Here is a 25881-nt window from a genome sequence, read left to right as displayed (position 1 = left end):
CAATGAAAGGGAGGGGTAAGGGGTATGGTATGCATAAATTTTTTTCCTGTTTTCATTTTATTTCTTTTTCTGAATAGATGCAAATGTTCCAAGAAATGATCATGATGATGAATATGCAACTATGTGATGATATTGTGAATTACTGATTATATATGTACAGTGGAGTGATCAAAATAGGAATGTCTGCGTTTGGTGTTTTTTGGTATTTAAAAAAAATAAAATGAATTAAAAAAATTATTTGTCGACTTCCGGAGAAGATGGCGGCTTAGTAAGATGCGCGGATCTTAGTTTCTCCTCCAGGACAGCTACTAGGGGAGTAGAAACGATACAGAACAGCTCCCAAAGCCACGACAGAGATAAAAAAGACAGCGTACCCCATCCTGAAACAGCTGGCTGGCTGAGAGAACCCGCTCTGGTGAGATCGCCGAGGGGCGCGGGCTTCACCGGGCAGGGCGGCAAGCGGCCAGAGTCACTCCCTTCCCCTTCCCAGGCCAGCTGGGAGAACTGGACAGGCGGTCCCCTCAAACCGCGGTGGCTGGCGCCCACACCACGCGCGGACCCCGGACCAACTGAGAGAATTGCATCGGAAATCCCCAGGCCGCAGAGAACGGTGACGGGGGGGCCCCTTACAAACCCGTGACTCCCCGGGAACGTGCACTCTCCCGGGCGGGCCTCTGCGGCTGGCGCCCTCCCGCCAAGCTTGGCGCCCCGGGCCGACTAGGAAATTTGGACGGGCGCTTTCCCGGGCTGCGGCGGCCAGCGACCCTCCCCACGTTCGGACCCCGGGCCGGCTGGCACTCTTCCAAGCCGCTTCGGCTAGCGAACCTCCCGGACAGCGAGAGTTTTCCAAAGTTAAAGGACCCACAGCACCTTTTATTGGTGGGACCTGCAGACAAACGTGTGCCATGAGCGCCACCTACTGGGCAGGATAAGAAAAACAGAACCCAGAGATTTCACAGAAAAATCTTACAACCTTGTTGGGTCCGACACCCAGGGAAATCTGACTAAATGCCCAGACGCCAGCAGCAGAAGATAACTGTCCACACTCAGAAGATTGAGAATATGGCCCAGTCAAAGGAACAAACCAATAGTTCAAAAGAGATACAAGAGCTGAGACAACTAATGCTGAATATACGAACAGAAATGGAAAACCTCTTCAAAAATGAAATCGATAAATTGAGGGAGGACATGAAGAGGACATGGGCTGAACAAAAAGAAGAAATAGAAAAACTGAAAAAACAAATCACAGAACTTATGGAAGTGAAGGATAAAGTAGAAAAGATGGAAAAAACAATGGATACCTACAATGATAGATTTAAAGAGACAGAAGATAGAATTAGTGATTTGGAGGATGGAACATCTGAATTCCAAAAAGAAACAGAAACTATCGGGAAAAGAATGGAAAAATTTGAACAGGGTATCAGGGAACTCAAGGACAATATGAACCACACAAATATACGTGTTGTGGGTGTCCCAGAAGGAGAAGAGAAGGGAAAAGGAGGAGAAAAACTAATGGAAGAAATTATCACTGAAAATTTCCCAACTCTTATGAAAGACCTAAAATTACAGATCCAAGAAGTGCAGCGCACCCCAAAGAGATTAGGCCCAAATAGGCGTTCTCCAAGACACTTACTAGTTAGAATGTCAGAGGTCAAAGAGAAAGAGAGGATCTTGAAAGCAGCAAGAGAAAAACAATCCATCACATACAAGGGAAACCCAATAAGACTATGTGTAGATTTCTCAGCAGAAACCATGGAAGCTAGAAGACAGTGGGATGATATATTTAAATTACTAAAAGAGAAAAACTGCCAACCAAGACTCCTATATCCAGCAAAATTGTCCTTCAAAAATGAGGGAGAAATTAAAACATTCTCAGACAAAAAGTCACTGAGAGAATTTGTGACCAAGAGACCAGCTCTGCAAGAAATACTAAAGGGAGCACTAGAGTCAGATACGAAAAGACAGAAGAGAGAGGTATGGAGAAGAGTGTAGAAAGAAGGAAAATCAGATATGATATATATAATACAAACGGCAAAATGGTAGAGGAAAATATTATCCAAACAGTAATAACACTAAATCTCAATGTACTGAATTCCCCAATCAAAAGACATAGATTGGCAGAATGGATTAAAAAACAGGATCCTTCTATATGCTGTCTACAGGAAACACATCTTAGACCCAAAGATAAACATAGGTTGAAAGTGAAAGGTTGGGAAAAGATATTTCATGCAAATAACAACCAGAAAATAGCAGGAGTGGCTATACTAATATCCAACAAGTTAGACTTCAAATGTAAAGCAGTTAAAAGAGACAAAGAAGGACACTATATACTAATAAAAGGAACAATTAAACAAGAAGACATAACAATCATAAATATTTACGCACCGAACCAGAATGCCCCAAAATACGTGAGGAATACACTGCAAACACTGAAAAGGGAAATAGACACATATACCATAATAGTTGGAGACTTCAATTCACCACTCTCATCAATGGACAGAACATCTAGACAGAGGATCAATAAAGAAATAGAGAATCTGAATATTACTATAAATGAGCTAGACTTAACAGACATTTATAGGACATTAAATCCCACAACAGCAGGATACACCTTTTTTTCAAGTGCTCATGGATCATTCTCAAAGATAGACCATATGCTGGGTCACAAAGCAAGTCTTAACAAATTTAAAAAGATTGAAATCATACACAACACTTTCTCGGATCATAAAGGAATGAAGTTGGAAATCAATAATAGGCGGAGTGCCAGAAAATTCACAAATACGTGGAGGCTCAACAACACACTCCTAAACAACGAGTGGGTCAAAGAAGAAATTGCTAGAGAAATTAGCAAATACCTCGAGGCGAATGAAAATGAAAACACAACATATCAAAACTTATGGGACGCAGCAAAGGCAGTGCTAAGAGGGAAATTTATTGCCCTAAATGCCTATATCAGAAAAGAAGAAAAGGCAAATATTCAGGAATTAACTATCCATTTGGAAGAACTGGAGAAAGAACAGCAAACTAATCCCAAAGCAAGCAAAAGGAAAGAAATAACAAAGATTAGAGCAGAAATAAATGAAATTGAAAACAATAGAGAAAATCAATAAGGCCAGAATTGGTTCTATGAGAAAATCAATAAGATTGATGGGCCCTTAGCAAGATTGACAAAAAGAAGAAGAGAGAGGATGCAAATAAATAAGATCAGAAATGGAAGAGGAGACATAACTACTGACCTCACAGAAATAAAGGAGGTAATAACAGGATACTATGAACAACTTTACGCTAATAAATACAACAATTTAGAGGAAATGGACGGGTTCCTGGAAAGACATGAACAACCAACTTTGACTCAAGAAGACATAGCTGACCTCAACAAACCAATCACAAGTAAAGAAATTGAATCAGTCATTCAAAAGCTTCCTAAAAAGAAAAGTCCAGGACCAGACGGCTTCACATCTGAATTCTATCAAACATTCCAGAAAGAATTAGTACCAACTCTCCTCAAACTCTTCAAAAAAATTGAAGCGGAGGGAAAACTACCTAATTCATTCTATGAAGCCAACATCACCCTCATACCAAAACCAGGCAAAGATATTACAAAAAAAGAAAACTACCGGCCAATCTCTCTAATGAATATAGATGCAAAAATCCTCAATAAAATTCTAGCAAATCGTATCCAACAACACATTAAAAGAATTATACATCATGACCAAGTAGGATTCATCCCAGGTATGCAAGGATGGTTCAACATAAGAAAATCAATTAATGTAATACACCATATCAACAAATCAAAGCAGAAAAATCACATGATCATCTCAATTGATGCAGATAAGGCATTTGACAAGATTCAACATCTTTTCCTGTTGAAAACACTTCAAAGGATAGGAATACAAGGGAACTTCCTTAAAATGATAGAGGGAATATATGAAAAACCCACAGCTAATATCATCCTCAATGGGGAAAAATTGAAAACTTTCCCCCTAAGATCAGGAACAAGACAAGGATGTCCACTATCACCACTATTATTCAACATTGCGTTGGAGGTTCTAGCCAGAGCAATTAGACAAGAAAAAGAAATACAAGGCATCAAAATTGGAAAGGAAGAAGTAGAACTATCACTGTTTGCAGACGATATGATACTATACGTCGAAAACCCGGAAAAATCCACAACAAAACTACTAGAGCTAATAAATGAGTACAGCAAAGTAGCAGGTTACAAGATCAACATTCAAAAATCTGTAGCATTTCTATACACTAGCAATGAACAAGCGGAGGGGGAAATCAAGAAACGAATCCCATTTACAATTGCAACTAAAAGAATAAAATACCTAGGGATAAATTTAACCAAAGAGACAAAAAACCTATATAAAGAAAACTACAAAAAACTGCTAAAAGAAATCACAGAAGACCTAAATAGATGGAAGGGCATACCGTGTTCATGGACTGGAAGACTAAATATAGTTAAGATGTCAATCCTACCTAAATTGATTTACAGATTCAATGCAATACCAGTCAAAATCCCAACAACTTATTTTTCAGAAATAGAAAAACCAATAAGCAAATTTATCTGGAAGGGCAGGGTGCCCCGAATTGCTAAAAACATCTTGAGGAAAAAAAACGAAGCTGGAGGTCTCGCACTGCCTGACTTTAAGGCATATTATGAAGCCACAGTGGTCAAAACAGCATGGTATTGGCATAAAGATAGATATATCGACCAATGGAATCTAATAGAGTGCTCAGATATAGACCCTCTCATCTATGGACATTTGATCTTTGATAAGGCAGTCAAGCCAAGTCACCTGGGACAGAACAGTCTCTTCAATAAATGGTGCCTAGAGAACTGGATATCCATATGCAAAAGAATGAAAGAAGACCCATATCTCACAGCCTACACAAAAGTTAACTCAAAATGAATCAAAGATCTAAACATTAGGTCTAAGACCATAAAACAGTTAGAGGAAAATGTAGGGAGATATCTTATGAATCTTACAATTGGAGGCAGTTTTATGGACCTTAAACCTAAAGCAAGAGCACTGAAGAAGGAAATAAATAAATGGGAACTCCTCAAAATTAAACACTTTTGTGCATCAAAGAACTTCATCAAGAAAGGAGAAAGACAGCCTACACAATGGGAATCAATATTTGGAAACGACATATCAGATAAAGGTCTAGTATCCAGAATTTATAATGAGATTGTTCAACTCAACAACAAAAAGACAGCCAACCCAATTACAAAATGGGAAAAAGACTTGAATAGACACCTCTCAGAGGAGGAAATACAAATGGCCAAAAGGCACATGAAGAGATGCTCAATGTCCCTGGCCATTAGAGAAATGCAAATCAAAACCACAATGAGATATCATCTCACACCCACCAGAATGGCCATTATCAACAAAACAGAAAATGACAAGTGCTGGAGAGGATGCGGTGAAAGAGGCACACTTATCCACTGTCGGTGGGAATGTTAAATGGTGCAACCACTGTGGAAGGCAGTTTGGCGGTTCCTCGAAAAGCTGAATATAGAATTGCCATACGACCCAGCAATACCATTGCTGGGAATCTACTCAAAGGAATTAAGGGCAAAAACTCAAACGGACATTTGCACACCAATGTTTATAGCAGCGTTATTTACAATTGCAAAGAGATGGAAACAGCCAAAATGTCCATCAACAGACGAGTGGCTAAACAAACTGTGGTATATACATACGATGGAATATTATGCAGCTTTAAGGCAGGATAAACTTATGAAGCATGTAATAACATGGATGGACCTAGAGAACATTATGCTGAGCGAGTCTAGCCAAAAACTAAAAGACAAATACTGTATGATCCCAATGATGTGAATTGACACTCGAGAATAAACTTGGAATATGTCATTGGTAACAGAGTTCAGCAGGAGTTAGAAACAGGGTAAGATAATGGGTAATTGGAGCTGATGGGATACAGACTGTGCAATAGGACTAGATACAAAAACTCAAAAATGGACAGCACAATAATACCTAATTGTAAAGTAATCATGTTAAAACACTGAATGAAGCTGCATCCGAGCTATGTTTTTGTTTTGTTTTGTTTTGTTTTGTTTTTACTATTATTACTTTTATTTTTTTCTCTATATTAACATTCTATATCTTTTTCGGTTCTATTGCTAGTTCTTCTAAACCGATGCAAATGTACTAAGAAACGATGATCATGCATCTATGTGATGATGTTAAGAATTACTGATTGCATATGTAGAATGGTATGATTTCTAAAAAAAAAAAAAAGGACAGCACAATACTACCTAATTGTAATGTAATTATGTTAAAACACTGAATGAAGCTGCATCTGAGCTATGGTTTTTTTTTCTTATATATTTTTGTATTTTTTATTTTTAGTTTTATTTTTTCTCTACATTATCATTTTATTTCTTTTTCTGTTGTCTTGCTATTTCTTTTTCTAAATCGATGCATATGTACTAAGAAATGATGATCATACATCTATGTGATGATACTAAGAATTACTGATTGCATATGTAGAATGGAATGATTTCTAAATGTTGTGTTAGTTAATTTTTTTTAATTAATAAAAAAATTTAAAAAATAAAAAAAAATTATTTGTCAATTTGACAGGTGAAATACTTTTTTTTTGGATTACTAGTAAGATTGAAATTTATTTTCCTGTTTTTTCTAGACATTGGGAACTCAGTATTGAATACAACAAATCAAAATCCTTACCCTCAGGGAGCTTATACACTAGTGCAAGGAGAAAGGAGGTGAATAAATAACCAAGCAAATGGACAGTAGGTCAGATGGGGATAAATGCTATGGAAAATAATAAAACAGGAACGTGACACGGGAGTGACTGACACTGTTCTTTCTTTCCGCCAAGCCACCAGCCTTATTCCTCACGGGCCCTTGCCACTCCCTCCCCCAACCCGACCACTTTGAAACTAACCTTGTAGCGGTGTGAATGCAGAGAAGAACAACTTGAGCTCCAGCAGGGAGAAGGAAGAAAGACAACTTGAGACCCTGACTATCCTAAATATCAAACTCACTCCAGACCTCCCTGTCCCCTCCCTCTCGCCCTGGCTACCCAGGCACTGGAGAAGCCACAGTGGCTTAGCTGTAGCAGAGGAAAACATTCTGAACCAAACAGCTGAACCAAGCTGGCTGAGCTTTGTTTTGGAGGAGTTAAATTCTTACTCTCTCCCCTGCTATAGAACTGCCCCTGAATAAAGTCATCCTTGCCTGTCTAACTTTGTCCAGGGCACTTTTTACCTTGACAGATGTATCAGTTTCCCAGCTGCTAAAACAAATACCATTTAATGGAGTTGGCTTAACAACAGGACTTTACTGGCCCATAATTTCAGCGCCCAGAAGGCGTGTTTCCTCCCGGGAACCGAAGCATCGGACTGGCAGGCATTTGGGAGGTTCCTTGACTTTTCCATCACATGACAAGGCCCATGGTGGCACCTTATTCTTTCTCTTCTGGGTTCCACTGACTGCCAGCTTCTTGCTTCTCCCATGGCTTCTCCTTCCATGTCCAATTTCCTTTGCTTGTAAGGACTTCAGTCATATTGAATTAAGGCCACCCTCATTCAGTTTGGGCACACGTTAACTAATAACATCTTCCAAGGCCCTATTTACAAAAGGATTCAGACCCACGGGATGAGGAATTGGGACTTGAACATGTCTTTTATGGGGGACATGATTCAATCCCCAACCACAGGATTCATGGAAAGGATAAAATTTTAAATAGAATGATCAGGGAGCATAAGTGTGAGGGTGGTGAGAAAATGAGCCAAATGGATATCCAAGGGAAGAGCATTCCAGTACAGGAAACAGCATGTGCCAAGAGCCTGAATAGGGAGGATGCCTGGGGAATCTGAAGATCAGCAAGGAAACCAGTAATGCTAGAACAGAATTACCAAGCAGGGTAGTAATAGGACACAGGTTGTTGGAGATAACACTGGGTTTTGCAGGTCTCTATAAAGAGGCTATAAAATTAGGACTATCCCCATTTCACTTTCGCATTCTCAATAAAATTCTTCCTATTGTTTTTACAGTTAATAGTTTTGGCTTTTATTTTGAACCAGATGGGAAACTATTTAGAGGGTGTGGTAAATTGTATTTCCAAAGATGTCCGCAAAAATATCTCCCATCTCATGTGGTCTTCTACAATGTGACTCTGACACTTCCATGAACACACAGAGTCTATTTCCCCTTCCTTGAATTTGGATTGGCCCAAAGAGTATCCAGCAGAAGATTGTAAATTCCAAGACCGACCTTAGAAGATCTTCCCTTTGCCTCTTAAAATGTCCTTCCTTGGAACCCAGATGCTGTATGGAAGGATCTATGTAGAAGAGAACCAAGGAACAGAGTTAATTGTCAGAACATGGCCCTGACTGGGCTCTTCCAGCCAACCACTAGCCTTTAGAATCCTCTCCAGTGGAGGCTGAAGACATTGTGGAGCAGCAATGTGCTGTTTCGTAGGTGTTGCAAATTGCTAACTCACAGAATCATAAGCAAATAAAGCAGTTGTTATTTTCAGCCATTAAATTTTGGGTGTGATTGCTACATATGTGGGACCAGGTAACAAGTAAAGAAATGAAGGGCAGTGAGAGGACTGTTGGTAGTATCTGGAGATGCAAGGCAGTATTTGCTCTTGGAGGCTAGAGAAAAGGGGACCTAAATTATATCTAGGCAGATCAATTATAGAAACTGAATCCTGACAGAAAATGCATACTAATGAACTTGTGAATCTGGCTAAGAATATTTCCATGCAGGATACTGAAGATGTTGACTGACTTCTTAATTGTTGTACTTCTTATAATACAGGAAAAGGGAGAGATAAACTAAAGAAGGAAATGTTCAATCTTCAAGCAGATTTTAGAATATAGAGGGCCAGGACTATTTCTGTAGTTAGCAATAGATTCATGAAGTAAAATAAAAATTTGAAGGCAAACATAGAATCTAAGATGCCACAAGTAAAATGTGTCCTCAAGGTCAAAATCTCAGAAAAATTTAAACAGGTGATTCTCAGACATTCATGGCTAGGCAAAAAGGAGTCTAAGAATCTTTAAGTGTGTGTCTCATAACCTTTTCAGGTAGACAAAAAAGCTTTTAAGAATTACGCTGTTGTTATGCCATGCCCTAACCTGCAGCCCAAGTAGAGAGGGATGCTTCACAAAGAGATTGGTATGGATGGCTTTTATCTAATGAAGTGAACCATAGTAAGAGACTTGGGAAATGCACAAGGCTTTTAAGGGATTAAAAAAGTATCACCAGCTTAGAGTAAAAGGGACATGACTCTCATGGATGAGCTGAGACCCAGCATCATGGGATTGAGAAAGCCTTCTTGACCAAAAGGGGGAAAAGAGAAATGAAACAAAATTAAGTCTCAATGTCTGAGAGACTTCAGAGTCGAGAGGTTATCCTGGAGGTTATTCTTATGCATTATATAGATATCCCTTTTTGGTTTATGGTCTATTGGAGAGGCTAGAGAGAAGTTCCTGAAATTGTTGTACTGTATTCCAGTAGACTTGACTCTTGAAGATGATTATGCAATTATATAGTTTTTACAACGTGACTGCGTGATTATGAAAACCTTGTGGCTGACACACTCTTTATCCAGGGTATCGTTAGATGAGTAAAAAAAAGACAAAAAATAAGTAAATAATAACAGGGATGATAAGGGGTAAAAAAAAAAATTGGGTAGATGGAAATACTAGCAGTCAATGAGAGGGAAGGGTACGGGGTTATCGGATGTATGAGTTTTTCTTTTCCTGGAGTGATACAAATATTCTTAAAATGATTATGGTGATAAATACACAACTATGTTATGATATTGTCAGCCATTGATTGTATACTTTGGATGGACTCTATGGTACATGATGCTATCGCAATTAAAATATTAAAAAGCAAAAACAAAAACAAAAAAGAACATAGGCTTTTCTGGGGTATCAATTCCAGATTCAAACTAGCATATCAGGCCAAAATGAAAAGACGACACTGACATTTCAACCATTTCCATGTAGGCACCAGGCTGAGGAAGCTATTCAGCTGCAAATCAGCCCTTCTCTTATGAAAAAGGAAGGATGACCCATTAAAGGTGGAGCTCAGAGCCAAATTAGGTCCAGTCGTGGATGAGCTCCTCAGAGGTGGTTCCTTGGCTATTGCTCCTTGAGTTTAGAAATCTGAGAAATAAGCAAAAAGGCAAGTTAGGTGCCTCCCCCAATTCTACATACAACGTGAACCAGGACAGGGTCACCAGGATAGATGCTCCTTTCAGAAAGTGGGGTTCAGGCGGGGCAGCTGGATAGCACGATGAGACCTAGTGACATTCAGAACTCACCGGCAAGTTCAGCGGGCCATTTTAGGAATAACAGCTGAAACTGGCAGGGATGTGCCTGTTCCAATAGCAGGCAGTGACGAGGTTAGATCCAAACGAGTGGGAAATAGCCTGCCCCTCCCCATTGCCCGCCACCCCCCCAGTAAGAACTCTTCAATCTGCTCTGCCAGGGACCCCTTTCAGTATGGGGCTGCACATGGATGAAAGCTATCATGAGTGAAAGAAATTTAAACAGTCACAAGATAGGGAAAACAGAAACAAAGGATAATTAGGGGAGGGAAACAAAGCAAGGAAAACTTAGAAAGTTTGCTGCTACTTTTCAACACTAGGCTAAAGCAATAGAGGAGAGAGATAGGTGAAGTTATTAAAAGCTACCCTGCACCACCCCTCCTCCTAAAAGTTCAGGAATCTAATCTCACATAAAAATAAGGATTGGAAGAAATATCAAGTTTATATTCCACACAAAGATATTTTAATAAAAACAGGAGAATATACAGCAGGGCCACATTCATACAGATAATGAAATCAGGCCAGAGCAATAGGCCCATAAATTGGATAAAAATGTAACCTACTGCTTTAAAAAGCATTCAAAGACATTAACAAAATCACATGAATCCACAATAGAAGTTAGATTAGAAAAACTCAGAAATGAATTTGTGACAGAATTCAAGCAAGAATTAGAAAAGGAAAAAATCATAGGAGAAACTATTATGAAAACACAATATAAAGTGCATTAAGAGAAACAGAAAAAGGCAAAGGGCAAAAATTTAAAAATAAAAAAAAGAAATGAAAAGATGACTTCTGCTTCTGGCCATGAAAACGTTACAAGGTCTGGAATTACACTCCTGCTACAAACATTCGAAAACTGGGCAAAACATGAAATAGCAGTTGTCAGACATTAGACAAAAGGCAACACAGAACTAGTTTATCTGAAAGGAGAGAAAAAATGAGGCAAGCTCTACAATTATGTCAACTATTTGCCTGGAGGCAATTTCTGGATTATCATGCAAAGACCACTGGCCTTTCTAAATCGAAGAGAGACCAGAGTATCAGAAGGCCAAGGGAGCTGGAATTTCCAGGGTAGGATCCAGGAGGCTTCACAAATAAATAGGGCCCAGGAATCTGCACAGGAATCCCCTTGAATTTTTAAATGATATTCAACTGTACATGGCAATGCACAGGGTAAAATTCCATAAGCTCAGTCACTTCCAAGGAAAGGGCAATTATGGGGAGTGTTAATTGAAAAATTTCCAAGAACTCACATGGGTTGGGAATCACTCAGGTTTCTGAGAATCACACTCCTTTGTTAAGTACACATAACTCACAGAAATTCATGCTTTATTAGTGGGACTAATTTAACTGACGTCTGGTCTAGATTTACTCTATGAATACTTGTAAATAAGCCTTAAAGTTTGTTTACAAACTTTACAAAGATCACATTGATCTTCAAGTAACTAAAGTATCATTTTAACCAACATCTTTAAAGGACTGTTTAAAGCAAAAGGAATAACAATGTATTGTGAGATTGAAAGCATGTGTAGAAATAAAATATCGAACAACAGCACAAAGGATGGAGAGAGAAATAGAAACATATTGTTCTATATGAAATGACTTATTATTTGAAAGTGGACTATAAATTAAAGATGCACAATTTAAACCCTAGAAAGCTACTAAAAATGAAACAAAAATGTTTAGCTGTTGAACTAATAAAGATAGGATTGGAGTATTTTTTAAAATACTTGATAAATCCAAATGAAGGCTGGAAAGAAGTAATGAACAGAGAGTACATGAAACCAATTGAAAACAAATGGCAAAAAAAAGATTTAAATCTGACCACATTCAATAACTAGATTAAATGTTTAAATTTCTTGAAGACACCAATGACCAAAACTGATTCAAACAGCAATTGATTTTTAAGATCCCTCACTAACCCCATATCAGATAAATCAATTGAGTCCATAACTAGAAAGCTTTTTACCTAACAAACTTCAAGCCAAGAGGGTTTCATTGGTGAATTCTATTAAATATTTTATACTGCTTATATATATGCCTAAGAGTTACTTCTGGAGAACCTCTTTTGCTCAGATGTGGCTCTCCCTAAGCCCAACTCTGCAAGTGAAACCACTGCCCTCCCCCCTACGTGGGACATTACATCCAGGGGTGAAATTCTCCCTGGCGACGTGGGAAATGACTCCCAGGGATGAATCCAACCCTGGCAATGTGGGATCAACAATTCCATCCTGACCAAAAGGGGGAAAAGAAGTGTAATTAATAAAGTAACAGTGGCTGAGAGTTCAAATAGAGTTGAGAGGCTACTCTGGAGGTTGCTCTTACACAAGCTTCAGGTAGACCTTGCTACCTATCATAACCTGCCAAACCCCAACCAGGGCCATTCCAGCCAGTCCTAAAGAACACCTAGAGCAATATATAAGATTCTACAAGAGTTCCATGCACTAGAGTAGCTTTCCAGAAACCTACAACCTCTAGATGGGTCCCTCAACCAGATAAGTTCCGAAACCTAGTGCCCAGCTTCTCCAAAACATCAACTAGTTCCAGCTCTCTACCCCATATTAGTGACAGACTCTTCCAACATGAAAAAGTTAGAATGGCCATAGCTCAAACACCCCTAAAGAGAGGGACAGAAAGAGTAAAGTTGATGGTGGAATTATACAGTGAAGATAGGATTTAACAAATGAATATGATTGCTGAATCATTCGACATCTCTTTCCATCTCTAGTATCTTAGAGCAGCTAGAAGTAAAAACCTAAAATTGTGGAATCATAACCCATGTCAAACTCTGAAATATGTTCTACAACTAATTGCTATGCTGTGCTTTGAAATGTATTGCTTTTTTGTATATATGTTATTTTTCACAAAAAAATGAAAGACAAAAGTTGATTGCAGTGATAAAAAAATATTTAAGCCTTGTAGTCTCCCATATTTTGGAGCAGCTAGAAGGAAAAATCTGAAAGGACATGGGATCTGCCCTGTAACTTCTTGTTGAGGGATGCTGTGAAAACTATTGATTTTTTTTTCTTTGCTTTGTTTATATGTTATATTAGACAATAAAAAGTTAAAAAAAATATTGCCAGTTCTACAGAAACTCTGCCACGTAATACATTATGCTTTCCAACTCATTTTATGAAGCACACTTTACCCTGATACCAAGCAGATAAAGTCATTACAAGAAAAGACCAATATCCCTCATAAACAGAGATGCAAAAATGCCTTTACAAAATATCAGCAAATCAAATTTGGCAATATATTAAAAATATATAAAAATTTTTATTAAAATACATTAAAAATTTAACAGAACACAACCAATTAGATTTTATTCAAGGAACTAACAGAAGGTTAGTCTAAATGAATATCAATCAGTATAACTCACCATTATAAATAGAACACAAGGGAAAAGCATATAAACGCTTTTCATATAAATAGACCATATAAATAGATGTGGCAAATGCATTTGACAGAATTCAACACTCACTTGTGATGATAACTTTCAGCAAAGTAGGACTGAAAGGGCATCTAGGAGAAATCTATTGCTAACATCTTCCGGGAGGCAAGACAGACATCTACTCTCACCACTTCTGCTCAGCATTGTATGGGAGGTACTAGCTAGTGTGATGAGGCGAGGGAAAAAGGCATACACATTGGAAAGGAATAAATCTATCTTTATTTGGATGACATGACCATGTCAGAGAAAAATTTTAAGGAACCTAAACAAGATGTTTCTAGAACTAATAAGTGAGTTTAGCAAGGTCTCCTTTATGTGGTGGTCAATATGTAAAAATCAAATGTATTTCTATTATACTTTTAACTAACAATTAGATAATGAAATTTAAAAATGTATCATTTATAATAGCACTCAGAAAAAGACTTGAGTAGTTTGTGTAATATGTCCAAGCCTGTATATTTGCTAACAGAAATTAAAGAAAATTTACATAAACAAAAGATTTAATCATAGATGCAAAGACTCAATATTGATGTGATGTCAATTCTTCCCAAATTGATCTAAAGATTAAATGCAACCCCAATCAAGGATATTCACAGGTTAATTCTTGAATCCAAGGGAAAATGCAAAAGACCTAGAATAACCACATTTTTAAAAAGAAGAACCAATTTGGAAGACTTATATTACCTATTTAAAAGACTTATTCTAATTCTTGTATTCAAAACAGTGTGTCACTGGCATAAGAATAGACATATATTAATTGTGTGGATTTCAAAGTATTATGTACCCCAGAAAAGCCATGTTTTAACCTTGATTCAACCTTGTGGGAGCAGCCATTTCTTTTAATCCTGATTTAACATTGCAGGGCAGAAACTTGATAAGATTATCTCCTGGTAAATGTGATGTGCCCAATTGTGGGTGTGACCTTTTATTTGGATGGTGATGTGACTCCACCTATTCCAGGTGGGTCTTGATTAGCTTACAGGAATCCTTTAAAGGAGGAGCCATTTTGAAGAGAGCTGGAGATGACTGAAACTTCAGAGCCAATAGAGCAGATGTAGATGCTTGGAGAACAGTTGCTTCAGCAAACAGAGACACGGATGTTTAGAGATGCTTGGAGCTCAGCACATGTAGACATGTGTCTTCCCATGAGACATTAAGCAAACCAGAACCTGAAAAGAGCCAAGGGAACCCCCCCCGCCAAAAAAAAGCAAAGTGAAGAACCCCCACAGGAACAGAGGCTGAAAGCAATGGTGCCCAGGAGCAAGGGACCAGCAGATAGACGCCAGCCACGTGCCTTCCCAGCTGACAGAGGTGTTCCAGCCCCATCAGCCTCTCATGAATTAAAGTATCCTTCTCTGGGTGTCTTAGTTTGGACATTTTCTCAGCACTAAACTGTAAACTTGTAACTTATTAAATTCCCTTTTTAAAAGCCATTCCACTTCTGGTATATTGTATATTGCATTGATTACATTGATCAATGGAATCAAGATAACATTAAGAAATAGACTGAAACATATCGGATTGATTTTCTACAAAGGTGCCAAGTAACTCAATGGGTAAATGACAGTCTTTTCAACAAATTATGCTAAATCAACTAGATCTCTAAATGGGAAAAGAAAAATCTTAACACTTCACATTATATATAAAATTAACTTGAAATGGATCATATACCTGAATGTAAGTTAAGACTAAAAAATTTCTAGAAAAAAAATAGAAAACCTTGCCAAACCTGAGGTAGGCAAAAGTTTCTTAGGACACAAAGTATACAAATCATTGACAGAAAGCCTGGGATAAGGCAGGACCTGGCATCAAGAGATTGAGAAAACCTTCTTGACCAAAAGGGGGAAGAGAGAAATGAGACAAAATAAAGTTTCAGTGGCTGAGAGATTGCAAACAGAGCCGAGAGGTTATTTTGGAGGTTATTCTTATGCACTATATAGATATAACTTTTCAGTTTATGGTATATTGGAGTGGCTAGAGGGAAGTACCTGAAACTGTTGAGCTATGCTCCAGTAGCCTAGATTCTTGAAGATAATTATATAAAGAGATAAAGTTTACAATGTGAATGTGTGGTTGCAAGAACCTTGAGCATGATGCTCTTTATAGCAAGGGTGTGGACAGATGAGTAAAAAATATGGATATAAGTAAATAAATAAATAAATAATAGGGGTGACAAAGGGTAAAATAAATTGGGTAGATGCAAACATTAGTGGTCAATGATAGGGAGGGGTAAGGGATATGGTATGTATGAGTCTTTTCTATTTCTTTTTTTTGGAGGGATGCAAATGTTCTAAAACATTTTCATGGTGATAAAAACACAACTATGTGATGATATTGTAAGCCATTGATTGTGCACCACGTATAGAAAATATGTGTGTGAAGCTTTCTCAAAAAAAATTTTTTAATGTACAAATCATTAAAGAAAAAAATGGGACTTCACCAAAATGACTAACCTTTGTATTTTGAATGTCATCATCAAGTAAATGAAGACAAGTCACAGACTGAGATAAAATGCTATCCAACATAGAATTTTTACCAGCATATATAAAGACCTATTACAATTCTCTTTAAAAAAAACACTTTTTTAATGGACAAAAGATTTGAATAGATAATTCACAAAATATACATAAGTGTCTAATGAGCACATCAAAGGATAATCTATAGGGAAATGCAGATAAAAAGACACAAGATATCATCCTAAAGAATACCTAGGGCAATTTATAAGATTCCACAAGGGTTCCAGGCACTAGAGTAACTTGCCAGAAACCTACAACCTCCAGATGGGTCCCTGGTCCAGATAAATCTTGAAACCTAGCCCAGCCTCTCCAGAACATCAGATAGTTCCATCTCCCTACCCCATATTAGTGACAGATCCTTCCAATATCAAAAATTTAGAATTGCCATAGCCCAAACAACCCTAACGAGAGGTACAGAAAGATCAAAGGTGATGGTGGAGTTATACAGTGAAGATAGGATTTAACAAATGAATATGAATGCTAAATCATTAAATTGATATCTCTTTTAGTCTCCAGTATTTTAGAGCAGCTAGAAGTAAAAACCTATAATTGTGAAATTATAACCCATGTCAAAGTCTGAAATATGTTCTACAACTAATTGTGGTGCTGTGCTTGCAAATTCATAACCTTTTGTATATATGTTTGTTCTAGTTTGCTAGCTGACAGAATGGAATATACCAGAAACGGAATGGCTTTTAAAAAGGGGAATTTAATAAGTTGCTAGTTTACAGTTCTAAGGCCAAGAAAATGTCCCAGTTAAAACAAGTCTATAGAAATGTTCAATCAAAGGCATCCAGGGAAAGACACCTTGGTTCAAGAAGGTCGATGTAGTTCAGGGTTTCTCTCTCAAGTGAGAAGGCACATGGCGAACACAGTCAGGGCTTCTCTCTCTCAGCTGGAAGGGAACATGGCAAACACAGTGTCATCTGCTAGCTTTCTCTCCTGGCTTCCTGTTTCATGAAGCTCCCCAGGAGGCATTTTCCTTCTTCATCTTCAAAGCACTGGCTGGTGGACTCACTGTTTCATGGTGCTGCAGCATTCTCTGCTCTCTCTGAATCTCTGGCTTTCTCCAAAATGTTTCCTTTTATAGGATTCCAGTAAACTAATCAAGACCCACCCAAATGGGTGGAGACATGACTATCTAATCCAGTTTAACAACCACTCTTGATTAAATCACACCTTCAGGGAGATGATGTAATTTCAGTTTCAAACATACAATACTGAATAGGGATTAGAAGAAACAGCTGCCTTTACAAAACAGGATTAGGATTAAAACATAGCTTTTCTAGTGTACATACGTCATTTCAAACCAGCACAATGTTATTGTTCACAAAAAAAAAAGTCAATTGTGATGAGCTAGCCTCCTATATTCTGGAGCAGCTAGAAGAAAAAATGTGAGGATTGTATGGTAGCCCATAACAAACTCTGGGATCTATCCTATAACTATTTTTTGAAGAGTGCTTTGAAAATTATTGCTTTTTTATTTCTTTGCTCTGTATATATGTTATACTATACAATAAAGAAAGTTTAAAAAAAAAAAAAAGACGCACAGTATCAACTACACTCCATTAACAGAACTAAAAGTCCTGATGTTGGTGAGAACTGAAGAACTGGGAGTCCCATATGTTACTTATGGAAACATACATGGTGCAGCCACTTTGGAAAAGTATGATGATTTCTTTAACATTTAAATATATACTTTGCACACAATGCAATAATTCCACAATTAGGTAATTTACCCAAGAGAAATGAAACATGTGTCTGCACAAAGTCTTGAATGTGAGGGGTGCAAGGGTAGCTCAGCGGTAGAATTCTTACCTGCCACGTGGGAGACTGGGTTCGATTCCAGGCCTGTGCACCACTCCCACCTCCACCGAAAAAAATTTTTTGTTTCAACAAATGGTGCTGCAAAACAGGATAGTCACATGGAAAAAGAATGAAATGTGACCCCCACCGAAAAGCATACAAAAAAAAAAAAGACATGAATGTGACTATTCACATAAAAATCACTGTAGTTAAAAACCCAGAATCAACTCAAACATGCATCCACAGAGGAATGCAGTTTAGAATATTAACTAAGCAACAGAACGCTACTCAGCAAATAAAAGGCTACAACTACTGATACATACAGCAACATGGGTCAATGTCAAAAACACGATGTTAAATCAAAGAAGGGATTGGCTTCCCTTTAATGTATTATTTTTTTGCATGGGCAGGCACAGGGAATCAAACCTGGGTCTCCAGCATGGCAGATGAGAACTCTGCCACTGAGCCACCATCACACCACCTTGGAGTCCCTTTATATGAAACTCTAGGAAAGACAAATCAGAACGACCAATACCAAGCATATTCTAAAAAAAATTATCTGAACTTGAAGACAAAGAAAAAGAATTCTCTGGACATCTTGGCAAAAAACAGCAACTGACATAAAAAGGAAATAAAATTGTGTCACCTTCTGACTTTTTGACAGCAATGATTCATACCAGCAAACCTTTCACATGTAAAGGACACCGTCAACATGTTACTAACATGCAAGAACTCAGAGATATAGTTCCATGAGTTCTTCATGAGGAAACTACTAGAGAATGAGCTTTAAACAACCAAAGACTAGAAGGACATCCACATGAGGAAGGACAAGTACTGATCATATTTTAACATACAATTAAGTAGAGAATCAAGACTAAAGGAGGGTTAAAGGGAATGTAGTATATAGCGGCTATGAACACTTAGAATATAGATGTAGTACATGAAAAAACTGCATGAGAGCGGTGCAATGGTGGTTCAGTGGTAGAATTCTCACCTGCCATGCCAGAGACCTGGGTTCAATTTCCAGAGCCTGCCCCATGCCAAAAAAAGAATTGCGTGGAGAGTGGGAACAGCATACAGACAAAAAGCTTTTTAGTGATCATAATTGGAGGTAGTTGTACTGATATTGTTATTCTAGACTGCCGTTTTGTGAAATGTGGACTAATGCTAGCAATAAGTTTAGAATATTCTATCACTCTGTGTTCTAGAGAGCCAGAATTTTTGGTATAGAAGGAGGTACAAATGTAACACAGGAAGGGAAGTAAAATCTATGTGGTCCTAAATTATACTGGAAATATATTAAGTTTTATCAATAAAACTTAATTTTATCCTTCTTCATGGAAAATGCCTAAGAGTGTGTGCTCTGGAGTCAGATCACCTTGATTTTTCCCCAATTCCACCATCTAACTTATACCCATGAACAAGCTATTTAATCTCTTTGTACCCCAGTTTCTTCATCTGTAAAATACAGCTAAAACATTACCTACACTTTTTGATCACTAGCAGGGCCTCCTCCCCATGGCATGTACAAAGCCCAACACTGGGGCAGCACAAGTGTCCCTCATCTCTGAAGTGAAGTAGGGTAGGCAAAGCTGCTGACGCTGATATAGGCAGTTGGCTTCCTTGGTGATATTTGTGCTGTGTAAAGTAGTAAAGCAGTCATTTGCTGAAAGTCTCTGTTATACCTGAGACTGTGTTCCTATGACATATAAGGCAACAACTCACCCGGCAAAGAATTTTCTTCCTCCACCAACTAAAAACCTATTTACCTTTTAAGGCCCACTCAACTGTCTCCTTCCCCAAGATGCCTTTCCTATGTCCTAATTTTTTCCATATATACATAATAACCTCCTACAAGGATTAAGGAGATGGTTCACTGTGCAAATTAGTGGTGTGTGGCTCCATCTCTGCCTCTCTAAATAGGGAGAAATGAGATCCAGGATTTCTCTGTTCACAGTTGCAGGCCCACTCAGACATTTGTTGTACACAACTTGAAGGGCATTTCTTTAGCTTCACCATAATCATCTTCATATAACTTGGGCTATGAAACCAAAATCCAAAATCCAAGGAGCTTCCTTTGAACCAGGAGGATGTGTTACTCTAACTGGTCTACCTAAAGCAATACTTTCTGGAAAATATCCAGGTATCTCCAAACATGTGCAGAATCAAACGTCTAAACCCTTATCTTGGCCTCACCTTCTTCCAAAACATGCATAGCAGCCATAAGATATTCAGGTACATTCTTGCTGGGAAAAGCAAAGGTTAAGGTCCACCATATGACTTATACCCAACAAGGGTCAAATCTCCACTACCTAAGGAGTGATTAAAGCAGAAAGGAAAAAGTAAGCATTCCACTGATGCTTTCAAGGAAGAAGACAGAAGGTTTGAGTTTTCATGCTTGTGTATTTCTTGTCAAGAATCAGAACAGACTTTATGATGCTTAGGAGAAAACTGATTAAATTTGAAAGCAAAGTCTTTGGAAAACACTACTTGGGGAATTTAAACATATGTATCTGAAATAAAAAAGACAACATGGTTTTCAATTTTCATTTTATTAAAGTACAGTTATTGTATTAAACTTTTTGGATCTCTACATAAGGAAAATACTGGTCAGCTTCAGATACTGTGTAGAAAAATTAGCATTCTAAAAACAAATATAAATCCATAGTTGGGTTTTGTGGCTAAAAGGAAAAAATAACTATTAAAAGTTACCCAAATCCTAACCACCTCAGAGACAATTATAAACAGTAGTAGACTTACTACACATAAAACATTTTGAAATTTTAATAAAGCAAAATATAACCACATAATTTGGCTACAACTAACTGGTTTCAGAAAAGTTTAAAAAATTAACAGTTTTGCAAAATTTACTACCTAAGGCTATAACACTTCTGTAGACTTTTTTTTTTGCACAAAGTAAGAAAACTTAAAATCTTTAATAAAGGAAGACAAACAATCCTCTTAAATTTTTTATAAATACTTCTCAAGACATATATATTATACATCTGCTGTAAGCTTTCTTTACCTGAGAGAATTTCCCAGGATCTTTTACCCCAAAGGATTATCTTAAAGAGTTCTTTCATCATCTTACTCATATATATGATTCAACTTAGAAGTGGATTTGGACATATGCATTCTTAATCTGTTATTCTCTGCCCTTCTCCAATTAAGTTTTTTTCTGAAAATATTTTTCTTTTCGGTTTTTAAAAACAAATACCTCTTTGGTAAAAGCCACTAATTCCTCCCTTCAAAGTGACGGCCTCTCTAAATTTGATATACTGAGAAAATAAGAGATCTTTAGAATGGCTGGCATGAGTTCTAAAGACCTCTGTAAACAGCTCTCCAGTATTGTGAAATGCAAGGCCCAAGATTAGAAGCTCATCTGACTGCAATGCAAAATTAAATTAAAATAGGACACTTCGTAATTATAACAGAGGTGGTAGGAAACACAGTAGCCTTAGGAACAAAGCCATAGGAAATCTGTTCTATTAGCAAGCTAAGGTGAACATCCTACAGATAATTTCATGCGCCCAGTCCCTGATAAAGGAGGGTCCAGAGTTCTTTCTGGAATGCAAGGTCTGAGAACAGACCCTTCTCAACTGTGGGGTAAGCCCTTTCTCATTTCCAAAAGTCATCAGACACAGATGTGCACCGTATTGAGAAACTGTTTAGAAAGGCAGCAAAGGGAGAGAAAACAAAGCCCAGGCAGCTTAAATAACGGGCTCTGGAATTCCCTTCGCAGATAACGTGAAGCACCAATGGTGGTTAAATTTCTAGAAAAACAATTAAATAAGGACATAATCTTAAAAAGGCAGACGGTGACAGTTTGGGGTGGGAGGGGCAGACACACACTATGGCAAGGGCATTCGTGGTGAAGAACCCACTCAGGAATTGGAAATCAAAGACATGCAGTGGGAGCCCATCCCCATGGCCATCCACTTGGGAATCAAAGTCCAAAGCCCAGGAACCCACCCTCCAAATATCCCCATTTCCACCCCCCACCCCACCTACCTTACAAAAGGACTCCAAACACCTCTGGCAAATAATATCCTCAAACCATTTCCCCCAAAACTATGAGGACAAGATCAAAACTAACCAATCCACCAGAATTACAAAAGCTCAACTCCATAGGCCCCAAACAGTGTTTCCAAGTAGGTTTATGGTAGAAATAGTCTGTCTTCAGCAGACAGCATCTAGGTACATCATGTCCATAAGAAACCCTCCCCCGTCTTAGTGTTTCTACTGATGAAAACGAGAGGGAAAAAGAAAGTGGCTTATCTGCTATTTTCCATGTGAGACGGATGGCGGAGAGGAAACAAACACATAGTTTTAAAAAACGTTTTTTCAGCTGTCACAGCTAAAGGAGTCTGACCAGCAGCTTCTGAGAAAGCACTTTTCAAATCATATACAAAAAGTTGTAGAAAGCAAAGTTCTATCTTTTAAAAAAGATATCAGTGAGTAATTAAATTAACAGCATAGTTATGGAAGCTCAAAGCAACTGGCACAATATTTCCAGTTTCTTAAATCACAAAAGCACAAAAGTATAGGTTCTTAAAACCCATGAATGTTGACTCATCACCTGAGTATTGTTCGTTACAATTAATAATCATTAAAGTCAATTATTTATTGATGCATTTATATGTCCTCTGTCCTCAGAGCACATCCAGAACTCTTTCGATTATCCAGATACACTTTCTAACATTTTCAGTTGAGGATAAAAATCACAGTGATGGTAACTCTTTCTGTTGGGTTAGACCAACCTTCAGAAGGGAATTTTATCCCACACACAAAATCTTAAGCAGCTGGGAAAATGTGGTTCGCTGGGTTGGCTAAAGAAGTTCCAAGGGCCCTGCTACTGGCACCATCCTTTCCTCTGTGTTTCCCTGAGCTTCCTCGTGTTCGGGAAAGACAGTTAACAAAGGTCAACCTAGGACGAATACATGACCTCGGTTTGGTGTAAGTGCCAGTTCTCAGGTCACACCCAGCGTGCAGACAGACCCAGCTGAGAAGACAAATCAAGGCCTAATAGGCAAGAGTTAAAAACGGAAACTAATTACCAATGCCACCCTGGTCCTGACCTGTTTCTTTTCATGGTCTTACCTAAAGCTGGCCCAGCCAGTGGCCCCGTGCTACTGGATCAGCCGCGCCAGTGGCCCTCTAGCAGGGGCTGCTGTACAAACAGCCCACGCTGCTCTCCCTAGACCCACCGAACGCTGCCACTGGCTTAACTAGGGTTTCTGAGACTAGCACATGGTTATTCATCCTGTGACTTGAGGATCTTTGAACTGCCGAGCACACAGAACTCATGCCCTAAAAAAAGAAAACTTAAAAAATTTACAAAACAAGGCTCACATACACACATAGAGTCCTTTAAAAGCAGAATCTCAAATACTGTCAAAAAGGCAAGTTCCTGAAGGAATTCGTCCGTTCCATTTATTTTCTCTCCCATTTATTCTTGGGTAGAGAGCAAACTGACTAATTTCCCAGGCCACTATTGTGATACCCTAGAGCCTAGATTAGGTGGGAAACAATTCTGCTTGACTTGTACAGTGGGGTTCAGAAACACAGTTGGGGCTGAGTCTCTTTATTCTCAGACCCTCTCTTCCAGGGAACTCAGGAGGATTCTTTCTATTCGTATGTGAAATGATAACAGCAGCACCCCCAGCTCACCTCTGCTGAGTTAACCTCTTCCTTGACTGAGAACACCAACACTGAGAACGGACGTTCCCGTGGCAGCTGCCTATCATCTTACGAGCATGACTATCAGCGTGCACTCTGGGAGTTCCTGTGGCTGCGTTTAGGGCTTAGTCAGAGGCCCGCCCTGCCCCGCCTTTCCTTTTACGCGGACGTGGAGACTTCCACAACTTGGTGACAGGCTGCACCTGGGCAGCCCGATGGCCCCGCCCGCGCGCGCTCACCTCCGGAAACCGACGCCGTGGAAGCTGGAAGCTGGCTCGGAGGGGAGCAGTGGGGTCACACGGCAGGCCCAGGAAACAAAAGCCCTTTGGCTTCCACGTTTTCAAAGGCCTCAAGGTGGAAGGGAAACTGAGGGGCTGACCCTAGCGACCGAAGGAGGTGTGCAGCAGGCTTCGGTCCAAACGCCATTTTTCAGTGAAGGCCCTTAAAGAATTCTTATTAACAGCAGTAACAGTTAAGAACCGTGGTCTTCCATCGTTCAGGTAAAGAAAACAACAAACATATTGCTTGCTTTCGAGTCATGTGAAAAACAGCGCAAGGAAGAATTACGATTATTGCAGGAACCTGGATTGGGTGGCGACGGCGGTATGGACGGCCACGTGAGAAATGAGAGAAAACTGTGCTTTTTCACATTATAACAAAGAAGCAGAAACCAGAAAGAGAAGAGGCCTCTGGGAAGGGCAGTGCAGAGAGCGAAGCCTGTGATTCCCAGCATTGCAGCTTCACAGGGAAACGCCTGGGGACCGGGAGGACACAGCATGGAGAGTGCAGTTAAAAGGCAGGTGCTTCCTCCTTTGCACTACCAATGCCAGAAGGCCGTGGGCAGGGGGCTTTGCTGCCAGAGCCCCGTCCTCAGGGGACGAGGCTCCAGGAGGCAGGCGTGTTTGAGAGGGGCCTGGGCTCTGGAGCTAGGGGCTCAAGATTTTGGCATGTTTTTCTATTCCAAGGATACCAATGTTAGAGCACCCACCAAGCAGGCGTTCAGTCCCCATGGAACAAGGCTATGCTCCAAACCCTGTTTTGGTAAAATCATGCAGAAGGAAAATATGAACATCACTGCTCTCCCAGTTTCTAGGGGTAAGATATACAAATTATATATATATCACCCATAATTAGAAGCCGGTAGTTTCTTTCTAAAACTTTAGAATTAAAAAGCTGATCAGAAGTTTGTTTGTTTGTTTTCTGAAAGCTTCTTCAGACCCACTCAAGCCAGTGAGGCGCTGCCAGCTTTTTGCAGTGCACCAGTCACTGCTCAAACCCACAGGACACTGGTCAAAGGACATCACTTGCAGCCTGCAGGCCCACGGGGTCAGGGGCTCACTCAGCTCATCACACCAGGAACTGCCGAGAAGGACAGCAGAGGGGTGCGACCAGCGTCCAAAGGTACAACCCGACACACATCCAGCAGGAGGTCATCTTGACCCAGAAGACGGAATAGCTCTCGCTGAAGAAGGTTTCAATGTTGGCGCTTTCGTAGCTGTGGAAACAAGAAACCCAGACGTGATCAGAGGAGGTAGAGTGCATGCGGGGAGAAGGTCTCTTCCACTGGGTGTCTTCCTGCTGTCACTTTTTTTTTTAATTAAACTTTTTTGGGATATAATTCACATACACAATTTACTCATTAAAAGCATACAACTCAATAGCTTTTAGTGTGTTCCCAGAATTGTGCAACCATCCCCACAATTTTAGAACATTTTCATCAACAAATAAATCCTAGACTCCTTATCTACCATCTCCCCCAATCCCATGTAATCAGTCTAGCGTGTTTCTATGGGTTTGCTCTAGATATTTCACATAAGTAGAATCATACAAATACAATATGTAGCCCTTTATGACTGGCTTCTTTCACTTAGTATGTTTTCAAGGTTCATCCTTGTAGCATGTATCAGAACTTTTTAGGGCTGAATAGCATTCCGTTGTATGTATACACCATATTTTGCTCATTCGTTCATCAGCTGATGGACATTTGATTCTTTGGAGCTATTATAAATCATGCTGCTCAAACATGAATGCACACGTTTTTGTGTGGCTATTTTCAGTTCTCTTGGGTAGACAGTTAGGAATGGAATT

At 39.1% G+C, this 25881-nt stretch overlaps 1 protein-coding gene across 1 annotated transcript in view; it reads right to left on the bottom strand.

The window, feature by feature from the left end:
* Positions 1-13597: 13597 nt before the first annotated feature.
* The window catches only part of SERINC5 (serine incorporator 5), a 106814-nt gene continuing 94530 nt past the window's right edge, over positions 13598-25881 (bottom strand). Inside the window, exon 12 of the mRNA XM_077139324.1 lies at positions 13598-25288. Within this exon, the coding sequence (XP_076995439.1) occupies positions 25141-25288 (148 nt within the window). The 3' untranslated portion in view covers positions 13598-25140. The remainder of the gene's footprint in view (positions 25289-25881) is intronic.

This window comes from Tamandua tetradactyla, chromosome 21, assembly GCF_023851605.1.
Source record: "Tamandua tetradactyla isolate mTamTet1 chromosome 21, mTamTet1.pri, whole genome shotgun sequence".
In the NCBI taxonomy this organism is placed as follows: Eukaryota; Metazoa; Chordata; class Mammalia; order Pilosa; family Myrmecophagidae; genus Tamandua; species Tamandua tetradactyla.
This window is presented reverse-complemented; position numbering and strand designations above follow the sequence as displayed.